The 20,426-nt window shown below is 40.5% G+C and overlaps 2 protein-coding genes across 3 annotated transcripts; one reads left to right on the forward strand and one right to left on the reverse strand.

The window, feature by feature from the left end:
- Positions 1-362: 362 nt before the first annotated feature.
- Positions 363-12,822, reverse strand: brd1a (bromodomain containing 1a). 2 transcript variants are annotated; one of them, XM_079552101.1, is made up of 13 exons: positions 12,335-12,822; positions 9,625-11,035; positions 9,359-9,515; positions 8,562-8,693; positions 8,350-8,478; positions 7,774-8,086; positions 7,164-7,451; positions 6,146-6,697; positions 4,694-4,835; positions 4,487-4,620; positions 3,313-3,422; positions 1,901-2,055; positions 363-676 (listed from the first exon to the last, which is right to left on the reverse strand). In XM_079552101.1, the coding sequence occupies exons 2-13, from the start codon at positions 11,016-11,018 to the stop codon at positions 493-495; spliced, it is 3,690 nt and encodes a 1,229-aa protein (XP_079408227.1). In that variant the 5' UTR covers positions 11,019-11,035; positions 12,335-12,822; the 3' UTR covers positions 363-492. The 2 variants fall into 2 exon arrangements, with proteins under 2 accessions (XP_079408227.1, XP_079408226.1); XM_079552100.1 differs by having other exon boundaries at positions 9,347-9,515.
- Positions 12,823-12,845: 23 nt separating this feature from the next.
- zbed4 (zinc finger, BED-type containing 4) lies at positions 12,846-20,344 on the forward strand. Its single transcript, XM_079552102.1, has 3 exons — positions 12,846-12,864; positions 13,629-13,753; positions 15,700-20,344. Exon 3 carries the CDS (start codon positions 15,866-15,868, stop codon positions 19,544-19,546), a length of 3,681 nt encoding a protein of 1,226 aa, XP_079408228.1. The 5' UTR covers positions 12,846-12,864; positions 13,629-13,753; positions 15,700-15,865; the 3' UTR covers positions 19,547-20,344.
- The last annotated feature ends 82 nt before the right edge of the window (positions 20,345-20,426 follow it).

Consider the following 20,426-nt stretch of genomic DNA (forward strand, 5'->3'; position numbering starts at 1 on the left):
ATGAGGGAGAATTGATGTGGAGAGCAAGCACCTGGTTCAGCAGGTGTTCAGTAAACTCCAATGGACAGATCTGGGCAAAAAGAGACCACTGCCATTTACACTTAGCCTCTCTGAAGCTCTCAACCATTCAGAGCTAGAGTCGACGTATGTCAAATACCCTTACATTTCTCTATTGTGAGATCAATAAAGGCTATCTTACCAATTATTCTCATCATTTTGGTGCATCTTTAGAAGTTAAACCTCTTTGTTTTTTCTGTATTTATTTCTTTAAAATCATCTGTATGCAAGTGTTTTCCAATTCAAACCTTGACTATTTTGCTTTCAAATCAGAACAGATTTGGCCTGTGAATCACCAGTGTTCTGTTCCATATACTCCTGTACATCTATTATAGAAAAAAAGCCAGATTCATCTGTACTGGTCCCTTGTTTTCCCAAAGCTATAGAAATATAGATGAAAGATATTTGGTAGCGGTGAGGTACTGGTTTGGGACATCAGTCCATGTCACTGAGGTCGCTGACTGGCTCGTCCTGTACAATGCTCAGGTGGCTCATGGCGCGGTTGAAGGCGATCTGGACAGCTTTACGAATGCTCGATGTGCGACCTTCCATCATTTTGATCTTGTCTATGGTCTTGTCTATCCCGAGGGGAACCATTTTGGATCGAGGAAGCCATTGCCTGAAGCGAGAAAATATCATGAACACATTGATTTTTTTTTCACGGGCTTTTTAAGGATGAGGAAAGGGCAAATGCAGGTAGGTATAAGTCCACGTGGATCTGGTCTACTACCTTAACTTACCTGAAATATATTGTGACAAAATCATGGAGAAGAATGTATGAGAACTAAATAAACTAAAACAGTTGACATTTTAACATTTCTCTGAGTTTTATTTTATTTGGCTAAAATCACGTATTAAAAAACGTCCTGTTAAAGTCTTCAATCCGAGAACCAGGCTGTTTAAAAACACGCTGTGTTTCAAAACGTGTCAACCATGTTTTGCATGATATTTGAGTTGAAAAAGAGGTACTTAGACATTTAGCCTCTTCCCATAACGTTTGTCCTGAGAGAGGTGAGAGGAGCAGGGGCTACAGGCAGACGGAGGAGTGAGGAGGCAGACAGGAGAGCGCATGAGATTGATACAGGAGTTTGTTTTTATTGCTTTGCACTTTTTTGCATATGTTGTAACATACTGACAATTATTATATTGACTTCAAGCAAAATATGTTCTATTTATGTTGGAAGTAAACAGTTTTACTTATTCAAAGTCAAAACGGTGTGATTTAAGCCTGTGGTAGGTTTCCTCACCAGCCAGTGCTAAAATAAGAATAGAATCTGGCCTTTGACAAGAATTACAGGCTACATGGATTGTTAAATCATTTTTTTTAAAGGTTATTGGGGTCAAAATAACCTGCATCATCCTTTCAATATTCCTGAATTAGTATAAAAACAGCTATCTTTGACACATTATAAAGGCATTAGGGTTAAAGTGCTGATATAACATAATAATATGGATGGGTGCCACGGACTGGGAGAGGCACGGATAGGGAGGTCCCAGCGGAAAAAGTTTGAGAACCACTGTTTAAGAAAACTGCAAGCACTAGCATGTAGACCTTTGCCAAAGTGTTAGCTTGAGCGTAAAATATAGTAGGCAAGCGGTAAAGTAAACTATAGCCATTCCTTATAGGATTATGAAACTAAACAAATAGAATCACAATAATACATGTTCAAATAAAAAGCAAAGCTTTTGGTTTCTGCTGCACTAGAATCAAATAATCATCTTCTCTTCAAGCCAAAGCTTGACAATTTACACCACTTGCCAGTAAAGAATAATGGTCAGCTGACATGTTTACCCTTGCAGAGTAGTGTGCACTTAAATCACTCTTGCACACGACAGCACTCACCAGCTGCGCTTGTTGTCGAAGAAAAGTACGAGGTAGAGTTTTTCTTCGGCCTTGTACTGCATCTGCTCCCCGATCCGCAGCACGTCTGACGGAGGCTGTGGGATGGACACCCCGTTGTGCTGAAAGCTCACGCGAGGCATGTGAGGGTCGATTATCTGAGGAGGGTCGGACAGGGGAGGAGGAGGGTCAGAAAAAATGCACTTAAAAGAACTGAAAAAGGAATTTTGTAATGCATGCAATATCTGGTTCAATAAAGTCTGGCAGTTAATCCCATGAGCTACTTTCAGTTTGGAAAAACAGAAAAGAATATCATCTCAAAAGATTAGCATATACCTCATCAGCAAGGCCAAAGAAAGCTTTTTATCACAGCTGCCATTTGGACTAAACTAATTTTGTCTAGTTCAGGGGTGTCAAACATACGGCCCATGAGTTAATCCGGTCCTTGCCTTGTAGAGAATGTAAAAAAAAACTATTTCTCTAGCCCATCCCTGTGTGGAGTTATGATTTTTTAAAGAATAACCAGAATGCTCATTCCAGCCACTAGAGGCAGCTTAAATTTAAAAAAGGGAAAGTTTTTCACACATGTCCAGCAGAGTGAACTGATATAATAATAGATCAGGATATAAACAACACATTATAGTCACATGGTAAATGAACAGTCTGCCTCAGGGCGGCTGTGGCTTCAATAACAGCTTACCACCACCGAGTGTGGAGTCAATGAATAATAACTACTATGTAGCACTTTGACAAACTTGTGACACAGGCTTGTAAAGTGCAATACAAGTGTAAGTCGGTGTTATTGATTAGGCTACAGTCAAGTTGGGGCTTTGACCAAATCACAGCTCATTATTATTATTAATTCATTGGTAAATTCTCAATAGTATTTTCCTGTTTACATTATATGTGGCCCGCGATTCGCTGTGGGAGCCGAATTTCGGCCCACGACCCAAAATGAGTTTGACCCCCCCTGGTCTAGTTTCATTGTTTTGTGTTTCTGCAATACATTTGATTCGAAATGGTTCACAGCAAGGCAAAAGCTGTGATGTCCTTTTGACTGTATAGTTGCTTCATCCTGCATGATTTGAAAATGTATTTTTTAAGCTTGGGCTGGACACAAAGAAACAACATATGAAGTTATGCTCCATACTTTGTAATTTAAAAATGCCTATCACTTGAACTGCACCATTTGTATTTTGCTTCCTCCTTGTTACATGCTGAAATAAATGATAACATAATGGAGGATAGGTTGATGAATTGCACTGTGGGCGGTCGTTTTATTCTGAAAACTGTAGGACTGAAATGTCATGTTTGCGTTTCAAAGCGGCTCCTTGTAAACCTTGTGAAGAGGTGAAAAGTCTCCAGAGATAATAATAATTGATTTGCTGTCATGCATTTACTCCACAAATACTCACCAGGGCTGGATAGGAAGGGTATCCACTGCATTTGGCCCAAACTAGCTTTAGGGGTTCCAGTGCAACTGTTACAGCGCTAGCGGGCATCCAAATATTACTGTTGCCAACCTCTGTAGAAGCAAAAACAACACAGGACAAGTAAAGTGTGAGATTAAACTACACACAAAGTATAGGCTTCTCTCCAAAAGGGAGACTGCAAGAAGAACAAAGCCGAGTCACAACATAATCAGAGAGAGGGAATTAACATACCCCTTTATGCGCAAGTGGAAATGACAAATATTTCTAGCCACTTTTGCCATGAATATTAGATGAACGGAGCCTCTCCAGACAGCGACTGGTTCAAAGCTAATATGCGCGTAGTCATTATTAAGCCCCTCAAGCTCAGCCAAAGTCACAACCATTGCCTAATTGTAGCAGTTAATTTACAACCCAGTTTATTGTGTGTGTGCTAATCAACATCAATCTTTATATTTATAATGGAGCCAAAGCAATGTCTACTTCACCAGAACTAAATTGTAAATGCGCTTTACTAAAGACATTTTCTCTAATACCTCAACTAATGTACCCAAATCAGCTATAAACATAGAAAAGGAGAGTCTAAGAGAAAACATAAGAAACACACTTGTTTTAAAGGGCCTATTTTTTTTCACACTGAGCAGAGGAAAATCCAAAAAATACCCCTTTGCTGACATTTGTGGAGGCACATTTTGTTAACATTATTCATTATATTATATATTATATTTCTACGGATGACAGCAAGTCCAATTTAATGCTCTTTAATGTCTAAATACTAAAATATTAATGCCACAAATGCAAAAGCTCTTGGCATATTACATTCGGTCAACAACAAAATGAGGGGAACTTTTGATATTTAAAACCAAATTGGACACAACGGGAAACTTTTGAGCTACAGTGTACCAAATTTCAGTCAGAACTGCAGCTGATTTTGTTTTAGACCATAGTTTTTGTGTTTTTGACTTTTGTTAAATAGTTGAACAATGATGTCGTCACTGTAAGGGACCATTATATTTGAATGCCTTAATTTTACCTTAATGACTTTTAATTTTTAATGACTCGCAGAAAGTTATTGGGTCACGCTGCACCCTTTAAGATGTGAAACATGCTTTTAGACTAATTCTTGCAAAGTTGTGATCTTTGCTTGAGAGGAACATACCTGCGGATAAACGTGCAGCTTTTGCAAAATTCCCATTTTCTATGCAGGTGATTAATTCACTTTTATCATCCACAGTGTGTCTCCTGACCAAGGCGGGTTTTCCCTTTCCACATTTCGGAAGCCTAAGAACAGTGCTAAAAAGAAAAGGAAAAAAAAAAAGGAAATCATTTCTTGATTGGATGAATGAAAAACAATGTTAACATTTACCTGGTGTTTCCTGGTAGACTATTGCAGGAGGAGATGGAAGACTCTGAGGCACATCGTCTTCGTGGCTGCACACTTTGATTGGCTCTGCTGGGATCTGCACGCTGCTTCACATGCTTCATCTCCACAAAACCACAGGACAAGCCTGGAACATAGGGCAGCAAGATTAATCGCAATCAAATTGAAGTGTTTAGCCTATAATCTCTATTATTTGTGAATTGGTAAAACTATCACTGAGGAAAAACATGACGTATTCTTTGAAATAATTGAATTCATAATATGGGAGGGCCCTGTGGGATCTCTGGATTGACAAGCGTCTACATGCTGGACTTTGGGAAGGGCGAGCGGATGAAAACGGCCTGTGGCAACATTTATTACAAACTGTGTAGTTTGTACTCAAATCAAATCAAAAGAGATGTGTTGCACTGTGTGAGGCACTATCTGGTCTTCCCAGAAACCTGAAATAAAGCACAACTGAACATTTCAGAGTGGACTTTTATTGGTGCTAGCCTAAGGCGCACCTGTGCAATATGCATGCTGTCTAATCAGTATCTTGATATGCCACACAGGTGGGATGGATTTTCTCAACAAAAGAGAACTGCTCACAACAGATTTAGACAGATTTATGAACAATATTTGAGAGAAGTGGGTCTATTGTGTATATAGAAAATGTTTTATGTCTTCGATCGATAGACAGACCGAACTGTTGTGATTAAGAGGGAGCTGAGTCAGGGGGCAAAGCTCTTGATTTACCGATTGATCTCTGTTCCGCAGACCTCTTCCCATGGTCACGAGGTCTGGGTAATGACCGAAATGACAGGATCACAGATACAAGCGGCCAAAATGACTTTCCTTCGCAGGGTGGCCAGCTAGGGCATCTGTTCCGGATGCCTCCTGGTCGCCTCCCTTGGGAGGTGTTCCAGGCATGTCCTATTGGGAGGAGACCTCGTGGAAGATCCAGGACACGCGGAGGGACTATGTCTCTGAGCTGGCCTAGTGTCTGCCCTGGCCTCAGGGTCCCCCCAGAACAGCTGGATGAGGTGTGAGTCTGGGCATCTCTGTTCAGACTGCTGCCTCCACGATAAAAAAATTAGATTTTATTTTTTAGCCAAATCATCCAGCCCCTAATTCAGTGTTGTGACTTTCTTCCGTCAGTCGATCCCTGGGCAGCTGTGGCTACAACAGTTGCTTACCAAAACTGAGTATGGAGTGACTGAAAAATGACGACTATGTAGTGCTTTGAGAAACTTGGTAATACAGGCTGGTAAAGTGCAATACAAGTGTAAGCCATCATCATCATCATTGTTCAGTGTATTATTGAGTAACTTATTGAGATTCCACTGTTGTGGATCAATAAAATGTGTCTAGGATAATCCTTAGTATCTAAGTATTAAGTTGGCTGTACATGATTAACGTTGTTAGTCTTTTTCTCTATTTACTATGGCCATAACTTACCTGCGTCAAGTCGTTTAACAGGAGACTCATCTTCCCGCTCTTCCTCTCCTTCCTCCTCTTCGCCACACCTCTTTCCACTGTGTTTCCTCTTTCTATGAAGTATTTTTTCCAGTCTGGGGATAACCATTGACAATATTGATTTAGAGCCTGTATCATCTTCAGACTCATCCTCGCCCTCATTCTCCATGGTTTTCTCAGACATCACCTCTCCAATTTGAAGAAGCTTTTGAGGACTGGTAACTTTAGATTTTTTAAACAAAACCGCAGTCCGACGATTGACTGCACACAGGTGTTCTGCTACTGTAGATGTAGCCAAAACATCCACATGTCCGTCTATTAGTGAACTTTCAAGGAAGTGACCATTTAGGCAGGGGGCAGAGAGCAAGTCTGGTATTTCCTCATCAAACAATAAAGACGTGCGGTCTCTTTTGTCTTCACGGTCATGTGCTAAGTCAATTGGCTTCAGTGTAGGGGGCTCAGGATCCGCGTCTAAGTGGATGAGGGGAGGTATGGAGTTTGAGGGTTCTAGTTTTGGAGGAAGAGATTTATCACCTATGAGAAAGGGAAATTAAAACACAGACACAACAGTTTTAGTTGTTAGGAAGTAGTATTAGTCATCTCAGCTGTAGCTTTAAAGTACTGTACAACGCTCATTATTCATCCAAAGGCTTAAAGGTATGCTAGTTCGAACGCAAGTGCTGCAATTGTTTCTCTGTGCCAAGTGAGTACAAACTAAAGGTTTCTGAATCTAACAATTTAGAACACACAGTGTAGAAAATTGTCATCCTTTTACAGGAAGTATGTGACATCTTCTTGAACAACTCCATAGCCCCTTGTTGCCAGAGGTCTAATTGGCATCCTCCACTTTGTACTGTGCATTGACTTATTTTTCAGATGTATTGTCCATGTACAATGATATATTGCCCAATTAATGATTGAATAATAGTCACTGTGGCTAAGGGAGATCTTCACCCCGTCCTATTGTCCTATCAGACACCAGTCATATGACCATACATACCTTCATCATCTGTATAATGCCCATTCATTGTAAATCTGTCTTCTTGAGGTTTTTCAGGATGGCTTGAGGATATCGAGTTGGAATAACATAAGCGATGATAGGGCTGGACTCTGTTCAGACTGATTTCATTTCGAACATCATTGATGTTTTTTTTGAGAAGTTTGAGCCGTTTGCTGCGACTGGGACTGGACTTCATGGCACAAGTGAGATCAAATTTCTCCAGTAAGTGCTGTAGCTGCTTGTCCAGAGGGAGGTGGGATCGATTGGCTGGGACCAGCAGACGGTCAACTATAAAGACAAAGTACACAAGAGGCCAACTTACAGTTGTATTCTAAATGTTTAGGCAGGTTTGAACAAAACTGATATGCTACAAGTCAATGAAATGAAAAGATCTAGTTTTAATCTTTTTACGTCTTTACAAGGAGAGAACTTATTTTTATGTAGGGGGAAAAAAACAGTGGCCAATTTATCTCCAAAGCAACTAGCAACTGTCTATTTTCAATAGCAATTTCTGCGATTTTATAATTTTATAGACTGCTAGCTTTTATTAACTATATTACAAATACTTATTTGTGGATTATAATACATTTATTGTCATGTGATGACTTACCATCTTCCCAGGAAAATACAGGAGCAGGTTTTTGTTCAGGAGCTTCATCTAAATGCAGGCCACTTTCAGCATCAAAGCCAATTACTTCTATTTCCCGCCGGGCTTTTCTCAGCAAGATGCCACCCTGATCCCTCAGCCGAATAGCAGCACGATGAAAGTAAGTGTCTTTTGAGTTGTACTTCATGCAGTTGTCAATGATGAGGTTAAAGTCATTTTCAAACTGGTCAAAGCTTCGGTAGAATTGAGCATCAATGCGCTGCCTTATGGTAGAGAAGTCCATTGGAAGTTTAATGTGGTCATGGTAGTCAGGCACCTAGACCAAAAAAAAATCTATATCATTTACCCCAGCCCATAAAGACAGATTGATATTGTTAGCATGAAACAGAGAGACATGGATAGGATGATGAATGAGTAAATCAAAAGGCCCATAAGGTCCACAGCTATGCCCCACAACAAATACAAAAAGAAAAACTGCCACATAAAGTGGAGCTAAAGAGTTATGTGCCCTACCTAAACACAGTTTAAACACTAAAATTCCATATAGAGGCATTCTTTAAATGCATGTTTTAGGATTACCTCAGAGACATCGACTGGTTGGGCAAAAATCCGTGTTTGATCTTTCGCCTGTAGTTGGTCCAAAACAGCTCTGAGCACAATAGTAAAGGGCATCAACTGCATCTCAAGTAGGGTCTCATGTAGCTTGATCTAGAAAAATGCAAAAATGTTGCTTATGTTTGATCTCCTTGTGGAATACTACAAAATTTAGCATGTACTCCTGACTGTCAAACCTCTTCTCTCTTGATCTTCTCCCTCTTTCGTATCAGCTCCAGTAGCAGCCGTGTTCTCTCCAGGTCATGTCTGAGCCGGTGCCATTCTTTAAGTTGTTCCCTAAGTGCTTGACACTCCTCATCATTCGGTTTCTGCAAATGCAATTCATTTGTTATAAAAAAAACACTATAATGAAATATTCAAAGATATGTTTATTTTATGTTCATTTGGTCAGTTAGGTTGAGTGCTGCATATTGTATTAGTTAGTTTAGGTATAGCAGTACAAGTTAAAGACACTATACCTATATGTTCTCGTAGTCAAACAATATTTGTTTTGCCCTCCTTTAGTATATTGTAAACTCAGACATTTGTGGGAAAAATACACAATTTCAAGCCTTTGTATCAATTTAAGGACGTTTCAAGTGTGTTTTGTGGCATTTCTATGTCAGCGACCCTGAAAAGTTGTGAAATGTGCCAATAAACTCTTCCCTGTGATGAATTAGATGATGCAAATATGTTAAAGTTATGAATGAGATTGGAGCACAACTAACATTTTAATTTAGTGGCTCCCTTTTTAATCCTTTAAAATATAAAAATAAAAATACTCTTTTAAACATGCATAACAGGCTAAATATTTTAAAAACAATACTCTACAATCATAGAAGACATGGAAATGCATGACATTTTGAGAGTCGAAGTGTATGAAATGTTTTCTGTTTTGCAGGTTATAATGTTTTACCTCAGTGTGTATTCTACAAACTACTGTAATAGGAAAGAAACTGAAGCTTCTCAGTTGTTGACTGACAGAGGAACAAACCGGTTGTGCATTCCTCTTGGACTGCAAGCTTGTCTGAAGTCGTTGGATGAGGGGGAGGTTGTTTCTGAACTTTCGCTTCAGAGTCCAGTAATTTAGGGCGAGTTCAACAAATGCTCTCTTCTTCTGCACAGACACTTGGTTGCAAATAGTCTGTAACCTGGAGTAAAACATGAGATAAACATAAGCTGAAGGGACACTGATAAGTCATAGCCATCACTGCATCCGTTTTGCGTGTAGCCTATGCTGTTTTTGTCAGATTGTTGTACCTGTGAGCAGGAAACAAAGGCACAGAAGGGGTAGAAGTTTCCATTTCATTTTCCAATTCAGGCTGTGGCATTCTGCTCTTTTTATCCTTTTGGTTTCCTTTAGAGTGACCTTGAGCAACTTTTCCAAGGCCATTTTGCTTACATAATCCATTTTTCGGTTTGGCATTGTTGTAGATATTGAGTGGCCGCCTTACACATCCAGGAGGGGTGTGTGAACCACAGTAGGCAGTTTTCTTCACATAGAAATAGGTCTCTTTTGGTTCTGTCACCTCTTTGACTGGATCAATCCTCAAATAGAGACCGGCCGTTTGGGCACAGCTCACATGAAAGGCTGTGTAACAGTTTGCTTTGTGGCACTGGATGCACGCTCCAACATTTTTTTCTTTACAGAGGTAGCATGTAAGCTTCCAACGAGTGGAGGGAATTTGGTTCACTCCATCTATAGGTTCAATCAAGGTGGTGTTGGAAAATCCCACTTCCGGAACCCAAAGTGCACAAACTACATGCCCCCAACGGTTGTCATCCGTCTTTTTCACTGCTCCACCAGTGTTGGGGCATAAGATACAGTCTGCAGGCTGGTTAGGAGACATCAGGCAGTGGCGGCACAACCACTGGCCCTCTGGGATATAGGGAACACCATAGCATTCTTGGTGAACAGCTATGTTACACATGTCGCAAAAGAGAATGGTATTGCTGTTCTGAGTCTCTCCAACCATACAAATAGAACACACGGAATCATTTTCTAAAGGGGTGAGGTTTTCACTGCTCTGATCTAAACTTTCTAGGTACAGCTCTTTCTCAAAACGGTCAACTAAAAACTCAAACACATTGGAGGACACTTGACTTATGCCTTCGCTTCGACGTTTCTCATTGACCAAATCCAGCCAAGCGTAATCTTCTTCATCCATGTCATATTCAGTCTCCTCATCTAACTCTTCTTCAGTTTTCTCTGTGTATTTATAAAAATCTACAGGGCGCTGTCGTACTGCTGGAAGGTTATATTCGATTGTACGAAATGTTGGCTCAGGAAGTTTGGGACCGGGAGGTGGGGACGGTTGTTCAAGTGCATCTCCGTGACCGTTGATTCCTAAAGCCGCGTTTTTTTTCTCCTGGTTGTTTTTTAACCTCGCAGACCGCAAAAGGACTTGTTGTGACCCATCTGCGTTCTCTTTATTACTTGTGCACTCCATCATCTCTTGCGCCATCGAGTCATCGTTTCTGATAATCTCCAGCTTGTCAAATATGCTTATTCGGTGAATGCGGCCGTCGGTCTCAAACTCGACCATGCGCTGGGCTTGTTCGTATGTGAGGATCTGCTTGTTGGGAGAAGGTTTGATGGGAGATGGTGGCCTCTGCAGCGCCGCAGCCCGAGGAGGCCGCACTCTCCTCCTCATCTTGATGTTCCGTGTTGCTGCAAACGCACAGGGCAAAGAGACAGAATGTAAGACAGGAAAATAGATAATACGTCAGAATCTATGTTGACACAAACATCATGGCTAGGGCTGCAACTAACGATTATTTGGTAATCGATTTATCTACCGATTTATCTACGATTACTCGATTAATCGCTTGGCTATGAATGGTGTATGAAAATTGTATTCAGGGTTTTTTTTTTAACACATAACGCTAAAGTGGCATCACTTGAGGACATGTTGTAAACTTAGTGAATGTTTGTTGCTTTTGGCGCCAATTCTGCTTTCTAATTGGATGAGACACAGACAAGATATTTATGAAATTTTCAATGTACAAAACACTGCATACCCTAAATATAAAAACAAAGTAGGTTTTCATTAAAAAAAGACACAATTTTCATGTAATTTTGCTCTATTTCAGCTTGTGTTTACAAGAAGACGATTAATCGATTACTTAAGTTGTCGACTATTTCAATAATCGATAAGTTGTCAATTAATCAATTAGTTGTTTCAGTCATAATCTTGGCTAATGCGCAGTGTGGTGTTGAACTAAGGTGAGGAGAACCAATTTCTGTGGATATAAATAAAAATGACAACGTTTTTTTTAGAGAAAACGACTAAAGTTGTTTATATTTGGGGGAAAAACTTGATATTTGTGCATATTTGACCTTTTAGTGATTCAGTGACTATATAGGTGCAGCTTGGCACTTTTGCTTCCCCTCACTGTGACCTCTAAGATGCTCCAGAATCAATTGTATTTGAGTTTCTGGCAAGTTTCTGGTACGAACCCCTGAAACAATTGACCCTGGAGCGTCATAAAGTCCACTTTGAGGGAAACAAAGGTGCTAAGCTGTAGCCATAATGCCACTGAGTCACTAAAAGGTCAAATATGCACAAATATTAAAGATTTTTCTTTCACTTAAAAAGTTGCATAGTGCTCCTTTAAGCTGTTGTAGGGGGTTTGGTCAGCTGGGGCATTTAAACCGTATGGGAGGCGGTCACTCCATTGTTGGTGTCTGTTGGTGTTTAACTACTGCAAAGCGAGCGCATGCCTGTTTGGCGATTGGAGGCAAATGGCCTTTTTGTCTCACTTGTAGTCAAATTAGCCAACTTGCTAACAATAACATAGCCAAAAGCTAGCAATATGGTTTAGCTAGCCACCCCCTAAAACTGAGCAAAAGGTGTCATAACAAAGCCCGTTAAAAGCCTTCGCGCTGCCGTGTTCGTAAGAGACACACAAACACGATGGATAAATCGGGTCGCAATGCGTTGAGTGAGAAACAAAACGTCGTTGTTACCTGTGACTGTGCGGTTGTGTCGGTTGATGGAGACGGTAGCTTGGCGTCAGCTGTACAAAGCCACGGCGATAGGGCCTGCTCCTCAGCGGCTCACAATCCGTGCAGTATGTCCTCATCCAAAAGCAAAAAATGCACTCCTTGCGATAGCGGAAACCAAGAAATACGCTTTCTTTAGGGTGAAGGCTAATCTTTTGTGCAGTGTAAAACATTAAGGCTACAACAACAAGCCCCTGATAGCTTTTCCCGAGCTGGAGCCAATAGTCGCTGCAGAAACACAGAGGTTCATCCCCCCAACAACAATGCTTTCAGACCAGACAACTCCCACCCGCAGCAGCAGCAGCAGCGCCACGCTCACGACATATACAGCTGCCAGACCAGTGACCGCGGAGGAGGTCATGATGGTGTTCAGCTGTAGCGCTCACAAAAGCCCATCTGCCACAGAATCAATGCGTCGCCCTTTGTCAGTCCTGTATCCTTTTAGTGACAAAGCTTCAAACAAAGGCTGGGTCTGCTTAACAGAATAAGCAAGTGTAAGACACGCGCGCTCGGTGTTTCCTTATGAGGGAATAAGTATAGGCTATAGGTTTGTGGGTAACATTAAAATGAAAAAGACGCTAAAATGTGAAGACACGGGAAAGGATATGTACGTTGCCATAACAACAAAGTCGCTGCTGCGCGAGATGCTTCTTCTTCGTAGCCAGCTCGGCGATGTTAAGTGCAAACCCGAAAATGCGTTTGGAATGACGAGATGGGTTGATTTCGATAATTATTCTTTATTGGATAAATAGCTTTGTCTGTGAAACCTTTATTTCCCCCGTTGTGCGCCTATGTTTGTAATCACTTGAGACGACCTTTCAAAAATGGCAAAGTTGCAGGAAATCCGAGTGTAATATTGTATGATCTTAAAAACTCAAAATGGAGTTTGGAGAAACGTTTTTTCCTAAGAAGAAATTGAGAAGACAGAATATAATGAACTGAATGTTGTGCCATGCAGTCTTGTTTCAGTATTAAAGAGATTAAATATACATGGAAAAACAAAAGATTTTGACAGTTGAATTGAGCGTAACCTCACTTTACTACGCTTTAACAGTCATGTAACGTGTTAAGCTTTAAAATAAAATAAAAAAATAAAAAATAAAGTCTCATTCACATGGCGAACTGCTTAGTAATTAAAGTCAGATTTAAGGAGTATGTCGTTGGAACAGTGACATAAATAAATGAATGTTTGGTAGTGTGACATCACTAACGCTGTTGTCTTTTCCGTTTGCCACTGTGTGGCGCTGTCCTGCTGCAGCCGAGCATAAACCAAGCAAAGCAGAAGACAAAAGCAACAAAGTGAGACCCCTCCGGATCAATCAAATGTGACATATTTAACTGTTTAGGAGCCGAAACCAAGTGCTGAGATTGCTGCACAGCAAAGTAAGTACCCTATGATCATAAATGCGGGTCTCAAATTAGGTTAAATGTGGCCAGGACGTCGAGGTGTTTCATGGTCAGATCCAGATCCGAGTGGTTCGAATGTGGCCACGGCTGGTTCTGCCTTGCCAGGTTAGCTTGTGTCCTGAGTGTGGCCTAGCTGGCTGCTAACCAGCTAGCAGTCCAGGGGTACGGTTTTGAGTCTGGTGCGGAATTTCATCATAGTGTATTTGGTCAAGTTGCAGTGTGTGGATTATTTTGTGATTCAGAGCCATGTGACTCAAGTTTTGTGTCCGTGTCTGGATAACTGTATCTGTGTACATTAGCATAGACAACTAGCATTAGCATAGCTGTATTTTCTGTATTGTAGCCGAAGCCACCAGTGTTTCTCATCAGATTGATTCATTAACACTTCCCCTGAGTTCGTTTGAGCGGTTACTGTTGTATGAGGAAGCTTATACAATGATGTAAACCTTTAGTGAATGATGATGAAAGCTAAGAGATGTCTAATTGTATTGGCCCTTCATGTCTTCCTGACTAGCACTGAATTCAACCCGGAAAACCGGTGTTTCTAAGATGGCCAAAGAGATAAGTCCACGTACTGTCGTTTGTTTAAAGGTCCATATGTATTTAAATGGTTTGGCAATGGAAAGTATGCTTTGTCCTGTAAACAGGTAAAGCTATGTTACATGGAGTTGTCTACACTCACTTAAGATTCCTTATTAATTAATTTATATTAATTTAGCAGCGTTGTTAGGACAAAAAATATGAATGAATGATATCTTAAAAAATATTACTGAAGGTGTATAATTACTTTTATAAGTTTAATGTAGTACTAATTTACTGGATAATATTACCTTTTATTAGTGGTTCTCAAACATTTACCACTGGTGATACCTGGGTTTCTGCAATTTTGCACAATTAATTTCAATTATCATTTTTGTTTTAATGATGTTTATTAATAATGTGTATTTGTTTTCTGGTTTAGATGTCGTTTACTTCCAATATGGGCATAATTTGGTCCAATTTAGGTCAGTTTTTGTCCTTAATTGATCTTGTCCTGGGCTTGGTGATACTTATAGGGCCAAACATTTAAGTGGTGGTACTCATAGATCAATTTTTTTTTTTCTGAGGTGGTACTTTCAAGTCAATATTTTATAAGATTGTATTTCCTACTTGGTGTGTGAAAAGTGTGAGAATCATTGGCCTATATCAGGTAGGGCTGAAACAACTAATCGATTAATCGACAACTAATCAATTACTAAAATAGTTGTCAACCATTTCAGTAATCGATTAATCGTTTTCTAGTAAACACAGAATAAAGTAGAGCAAAAAAGACATGAAAATTATGTATTTTGGATGAAAACCTACTTTGTTTTTAAAGTTGGGGTCTGCAGTGTTTTGTACGTTGTAAATTTCATAAATATCTGTCTTTGTCTCGTCCAATCAGAAAGCAGAATTAGCACAAATAGCCTTGTACAAACGTTTACTTTAAGTTTACTCCATCAACATGTCCTCAAGCGGCGTCACTTTAGCTCTATGTGATAAAAAAATGGAAAAAATACAATTTCCATGCACTGTTCACAGCCAAGCGATTAATCGATTAATCGTAAAAATAATCGGTAGATTAATTGATTACCAAAATAATCGTTAGTTGCAGCCCTAATATCAGGGATGTTCAAACCTTTTTCATCATGGCACATATTGTACACCGAGACACCAGTGAAACTACATTCCTGTGTGAGGGATGCATTTTGGGCAATTCTGGCCTTTGTTTTCCTGAGTTATCATTAGGCATAAATCAAATTACATTAATTATTCAAGTGTGCAAACATCGCACCTTTCCAAGATTATTCATTCACTCCATGCCCATAACATGCTTTATATAATTCAGGTTTGTTGCATCCAAAAGTCTAACCCATTTTGTGTTTCTACTCTTTCTGCCTCAGGACTCCATAAATGGAAAGGGACAGGCAGACCTACTGTACCCCTGACAGTTTCATCCAAACGACATCGCCTGAGTAATACTGCTGTATCCATGACGACACCCATAGAAACTTGCTTCATCTGACCACGCCGGCCTCACTGTTTACCATAAACCTTTGGGCTGATACGATGGAAGTGGAGGAGGAGACTTCTCATATGAGCGACGATGTGGACAGTGACTTCAACAGCTCCATCGAAAGAAAAAAAAGGGAAGCAAAAGGGAGGTGCTTAAAAATTCAGGGTGAGGACGGCTATGTGTTCAAATCCTACAGCTTGCACGCGCATGGTAGCCCAGTAACAAAGAAAGCACCTTCTTGTCAAACACTGAATATAAACGCTGCCAAGTCTACTAATTTATCTCAGGTTAATAAATCAGATTCTCATAATGACGACACTGAAAATGAAAATATGGTGTGTGAAAACAATGATAACGGAAGTGAAGAAAATCTACATATCAAAGGTGACGGTGATGGCGATGGTGATGATCTCAATGGCATAGAGGACATTCCTGATGATGAAGGTTTAGCATTTGGCAGCTCAGTTGGCCCATTTGTTACTAAAGATTGTGAGGATTATACAAGTTTACTAAGTGGCTACTCAAGTACGCTGTATGATGTCGCAATGGATGCTGTAACACAGAGTCTTTTGTCATCTGTAAGAAGTCATTCAAATCCAAGAAAAAAGTCTCCAGCCTGGAATCACTTTTGCATATCTCCACGAGACGGTACCAAAGCAATCTGTTTATACTGCATGAAAGAGTTTAGCCGAGGTAAAAATGAGAAAGACCTGAGTACAAGTTGTTTGATGAGACACGTACGAAGGGCTCATCCCACTGTGCTTTTACAGGAGAGTACAGACTCCTCCTCGGCTAGTTTCGCCAACCCTGTCGCCTCACCCTTGATACCTCTCTCTCCGAACTCGCCAAAAAATGGAGACTTGACAAATGTCATTCCTCCCGCCTCAAAGATCACTTCACTGTCCACTTCTATAACTGAAACTTTAGATCTGTCGTCCAAAGAAGTGTTACCCAAAGTTGAACCAAAACAAGAACCTTTTGCCAATGCAGACTCTTTTGGCCTCCTACTCTCAAACTCACATTCCACTGACAACAATGGTGAAGAGCTGCTGGATGGAGGATCAGAGCGACTTCCTGAGACCCCCAAAAGTGCAAGCTCACGTCGCAGGTCTGCTGTATGGAAGCACTTTTACCTGTCACCTGCAGACAGTTCTAAAGCAGTGTGCATCCACTGCATGAATGAATTCAGCAGGGGGAAAAATGGTAAAGATCTTGGAACAAGTTGTCTTATCCGTCACATGTGGAGGGCCCATAAAGAGGTTGTAATTGAGGAAAATGGACAGGGAAATCACATTCCTCCTCCTTACACAACCCCACCCTCCCTTTTGTCTCGAACACAGCTACACGATGCTGTGGACATTAAAAAAGAATCACCTTTGCTTCCATCCTCACCAGAAACAGTATCGGATGATGTCCCCCAAAGTTTCAGTATCAAAGATGAATGTGATGAAATACTGGCTCTCTCAGAGCAAGAGTCCTCTCTAAATCTGTCTTTAAACGCTCAAGAAGACGACACATCCATTCATCCTTCACCCTGTGATTTGACAGAGGGGCCCAGTACCACTCAGGAGGAACATTCAGTGTTTCAGCAAAACAAAAAGATAATGAAAAGGGTAAAATCTGAAGTCTGGCATCATTTTATCGTGTCCCCAGTTGACCAGTTAAAAGCACTGTGTAGATATTGTCCATGTGTCATCAGTCGGGGGAAGCGGGGTGATTTTGGCACAAGCTGCTTAATGAGACATCTTATGAGACGTCATCCAGATGTCCTCAAAAACACAAAAGTTGAAGACAAAGATACTTCCCCGCTTCCATTTACAAGCCTCATTCCAACAGATGAACTTACTTCACAAGAAACAGAGGCCCCTCCTGAAATTGAGAAAAAAACACCTTCATTAAGTAAAAAGACATCAAAGCTGTGGAACCATTTCTCCATTTCGGCTGCTGACCCTACAAAAGTGGTTTGTTTGCACTGTAACCGCACTATGAGCAGAGGGAAAAAAACGACTAACCTCGGCACAAGCTGTCTGTTCAGGCACATGCAGAGATTTCACGGACATGTCCTTGAAAATAAAAATACTTCTATCTCAGGTGCTGTGCCGTTGGCTGAGACAGATGTAAAGCAAGTGCTAACATTTGAACAGAACAATGACGTGTATGATGAAAATCACCCGGTTGCCAAAAAAATCACCAAACTATTAGCAGAAATGCTTGCACTGGATCTGCAGCCATCAGCTATTGTGGAGAATACTGGACTAAATAGATTACTAGAGTACCTCCAGCCCCAGTATTCTTTACCATCCTCCTCTTACTTTACCAGCACTGCCATACCAGACATGTATGAAAAGGTCAAGGATGTGGTGCTGACACACCTAAAAGAAGCTGAAGGTGGGGTAGTGCACTTCACCACCAGTATTTGGGTCAGTAGCCAAACAAGGGAATACCTGACCCTCACTGCCCACTGGGCATCATACGAGTCCAGAATCAAGCCTCAGGGTCAGGACTTCCACTGTTCTGCGCTCCTCAGTGTCTCACAAATAGACTGTGATACTGATATGCAGGACATCCCAAAGCAGCTGGAGTATCTGTGGGACTTCTGGATCACCTCATCAGGGCTGAAAAGGGGGCTCATTGTAACTGACAACAGCACAATTAGAAACACCTTGGAGGGCCATGGGCATGGTACCATGCAGTGTTTTGGACATACTGTTGATCTTATTGTTAATGAAGCCATAAAGAGTCAGAGAATGGTTCAAAACCTCCTGAGCATTGCCAGAAAGATCTGTGAACGTGTGCATCGCTCGGCAAAAGCCAAAGAAAAACTGGCTGAACTCCAGAGGTTGCATGAGCTGCCTGAAAATGAGCTAATCCAGGATGTCCCCTCAAAATGGCGGACATCATTCTTTATGCTGGAGCGGATGGTGGAGCAGAGGAAAGCCATTGATGAACTGTCCATTGAGTGCAATTTCAGGGAAATTATCAGTTGTGACCAGTGGGAGGTGATGCTGTCAGTTTGCAATGCACTGAAACCTTTTGAAGTTGCCTGCAGGGAGATGAGCACCCGCACTGCTACTCTGGGACAAGTCATACCACTCATACACATCCTGAATCGAAAAATAGACCTACTGTTTGATGAGACCGTGGGTATTGACAACATGCTAAAATCTTTCAAAGAGGCCATGGTCAGTAGGATGTCCTCAATGCTGCATGACCCACGCTATACCTGGGCCACCATGTTAGATCCTCGATACAAAACCTCCCTTTTCACAGAGGAAGAGGCCGAGTGTTGTAAGCAAGATTTAATACGTGAGCTGGACTGCACTACCTCAGATGAAATTAATTCCCATTTGGCCAATGGTTGCGGTGAGTCTTACAAGGCATCAAACTCAAACAAAGACAACCTTTGGTCTCTCATGAATGATGTAAGGCAAAACAAACACGAGGAGAAACCAAAGTCTTCAGAGTTGGCAGTGCTAGAGTACCTTGAGGAAGACATACTTGATCAAAACTGTGATCCACTTGATTATTGGAACCTTAAAAAGTTTCTATGGCCCAATTTAGCCAAAGTAGCAGCTCGATATGTTGGCTGTCCCCCTAGCATTATCCCAGCTGAGACATTGTTCAGCACAGCTAGTGTCAACTGTGCTCTCAATCAATCCAGGCCCTTATTGCAAAATATGGAGGGTCTACTCTTCCTCAAAGTTAACCTGCCATTGATTTACTTTAAATACTGATCAGATTATAGCATTACCAACCCTTTAAAATTCAGGACCAAGCCTCGTAGCTGTGACGTTAAGGTATTTGTTAATTGTACAATATCAATTTATACACTGATTTTTTTGTTTGTTTCTTTCTCTTTCAATGCAAAATGCCAGACCTGGACGCTTAACTGTATTGTACTACTGTTAAACACTTTGAAACTTGCACAAGTGAAAAGTGTACTGATCAGGGAGGGAGTTAGGGCTGGGTTTTCTAGCTGTAGGGGTTGGTTATGTGTCGCTTGTTAACTTTTTTTTTTTTGTCTTGTGTCCTTCTCTTTGTGCCTTACCAAAAATACTACTTCAGGTCAAAATGCTGTACATATATTATGTTTTTGGTTGAATCACATCAGGATGCTTTTTTTTTTTTGTGTTTTTTTTTATGGAATAATCTTCTTTGGAAGATTGTCTTTCTGAATTAATCTTGGCCCAAAAACAAATGCTGTGACTGAAAGATGTGTTAAGTTAATGTTATTTAATTCCATTGTGAATTTGTGGCTCGTGGTACTGTTGTTTAGAAGTAGATTGTTTATTTGTTTTTTTTTTTACTTGCTGAAATGTTTTGATAAGATCTTGTATATTGCTGTATTCTGAGAGTAAACTGTTGTCTCTTAAGCACAATTTAAGTATATGTGTGGGATCTAAATTATGGGTTTAATATTGAGTAAACAATGTACTGTAATATTTTGTAATAAATTACTTCTGAACCTAATTTGATGTTTTAGCTTTGAGACTGGAACCATGCAAATTTTATGGTTGTTTGTAAATAAAGGTTTTCCTTATGCACACAAAGGTATTATTTGTATGCTACAGACCAATATGTATCTTAAAGGAGCTATACCTGATTTTACTTCTA

Source organism: Gobius niger (assembly GCF_951799975.1).
Source record: "Gobius niger genome assembly, chromosome: 2".
Lineage (NCBI taxonomy): Eukaryota > Metazoa > Chordata > Actinopteri > Gobiiformes > Gobiidae > Gobius > Gobius niger.

Coding starts and splice junctions, on each gene's coding strand:
- brd1a (XM_079552100.1), bottom strand. CDS start 11,018: ATGAGGAGGAGAGTGCGGCCTCCTCGGGCTGCGGCGCTGCAGAGGCCA. Junction 2,056..3,312: donor ACCCTTCCTATCCAGCCCTG/GTGAGTATTTGT, acceptor GACCCTCCTCAG/ATAATCGACCCTCACATGCC. Junction 677..1,900: donor TTCGACAACAAGCGCAGCTG/GTGAGTGCTGTC, acceptor TTCTCGCTTCAG/GCAATGGCTTCCTCGATCCA.
- zbed4 (XM_079552102.1), top strand. CDS start 15,866: ATGGAAGTGGAGGAGGAGACTTCTCATATGAGCGACGATGTGGACAGT.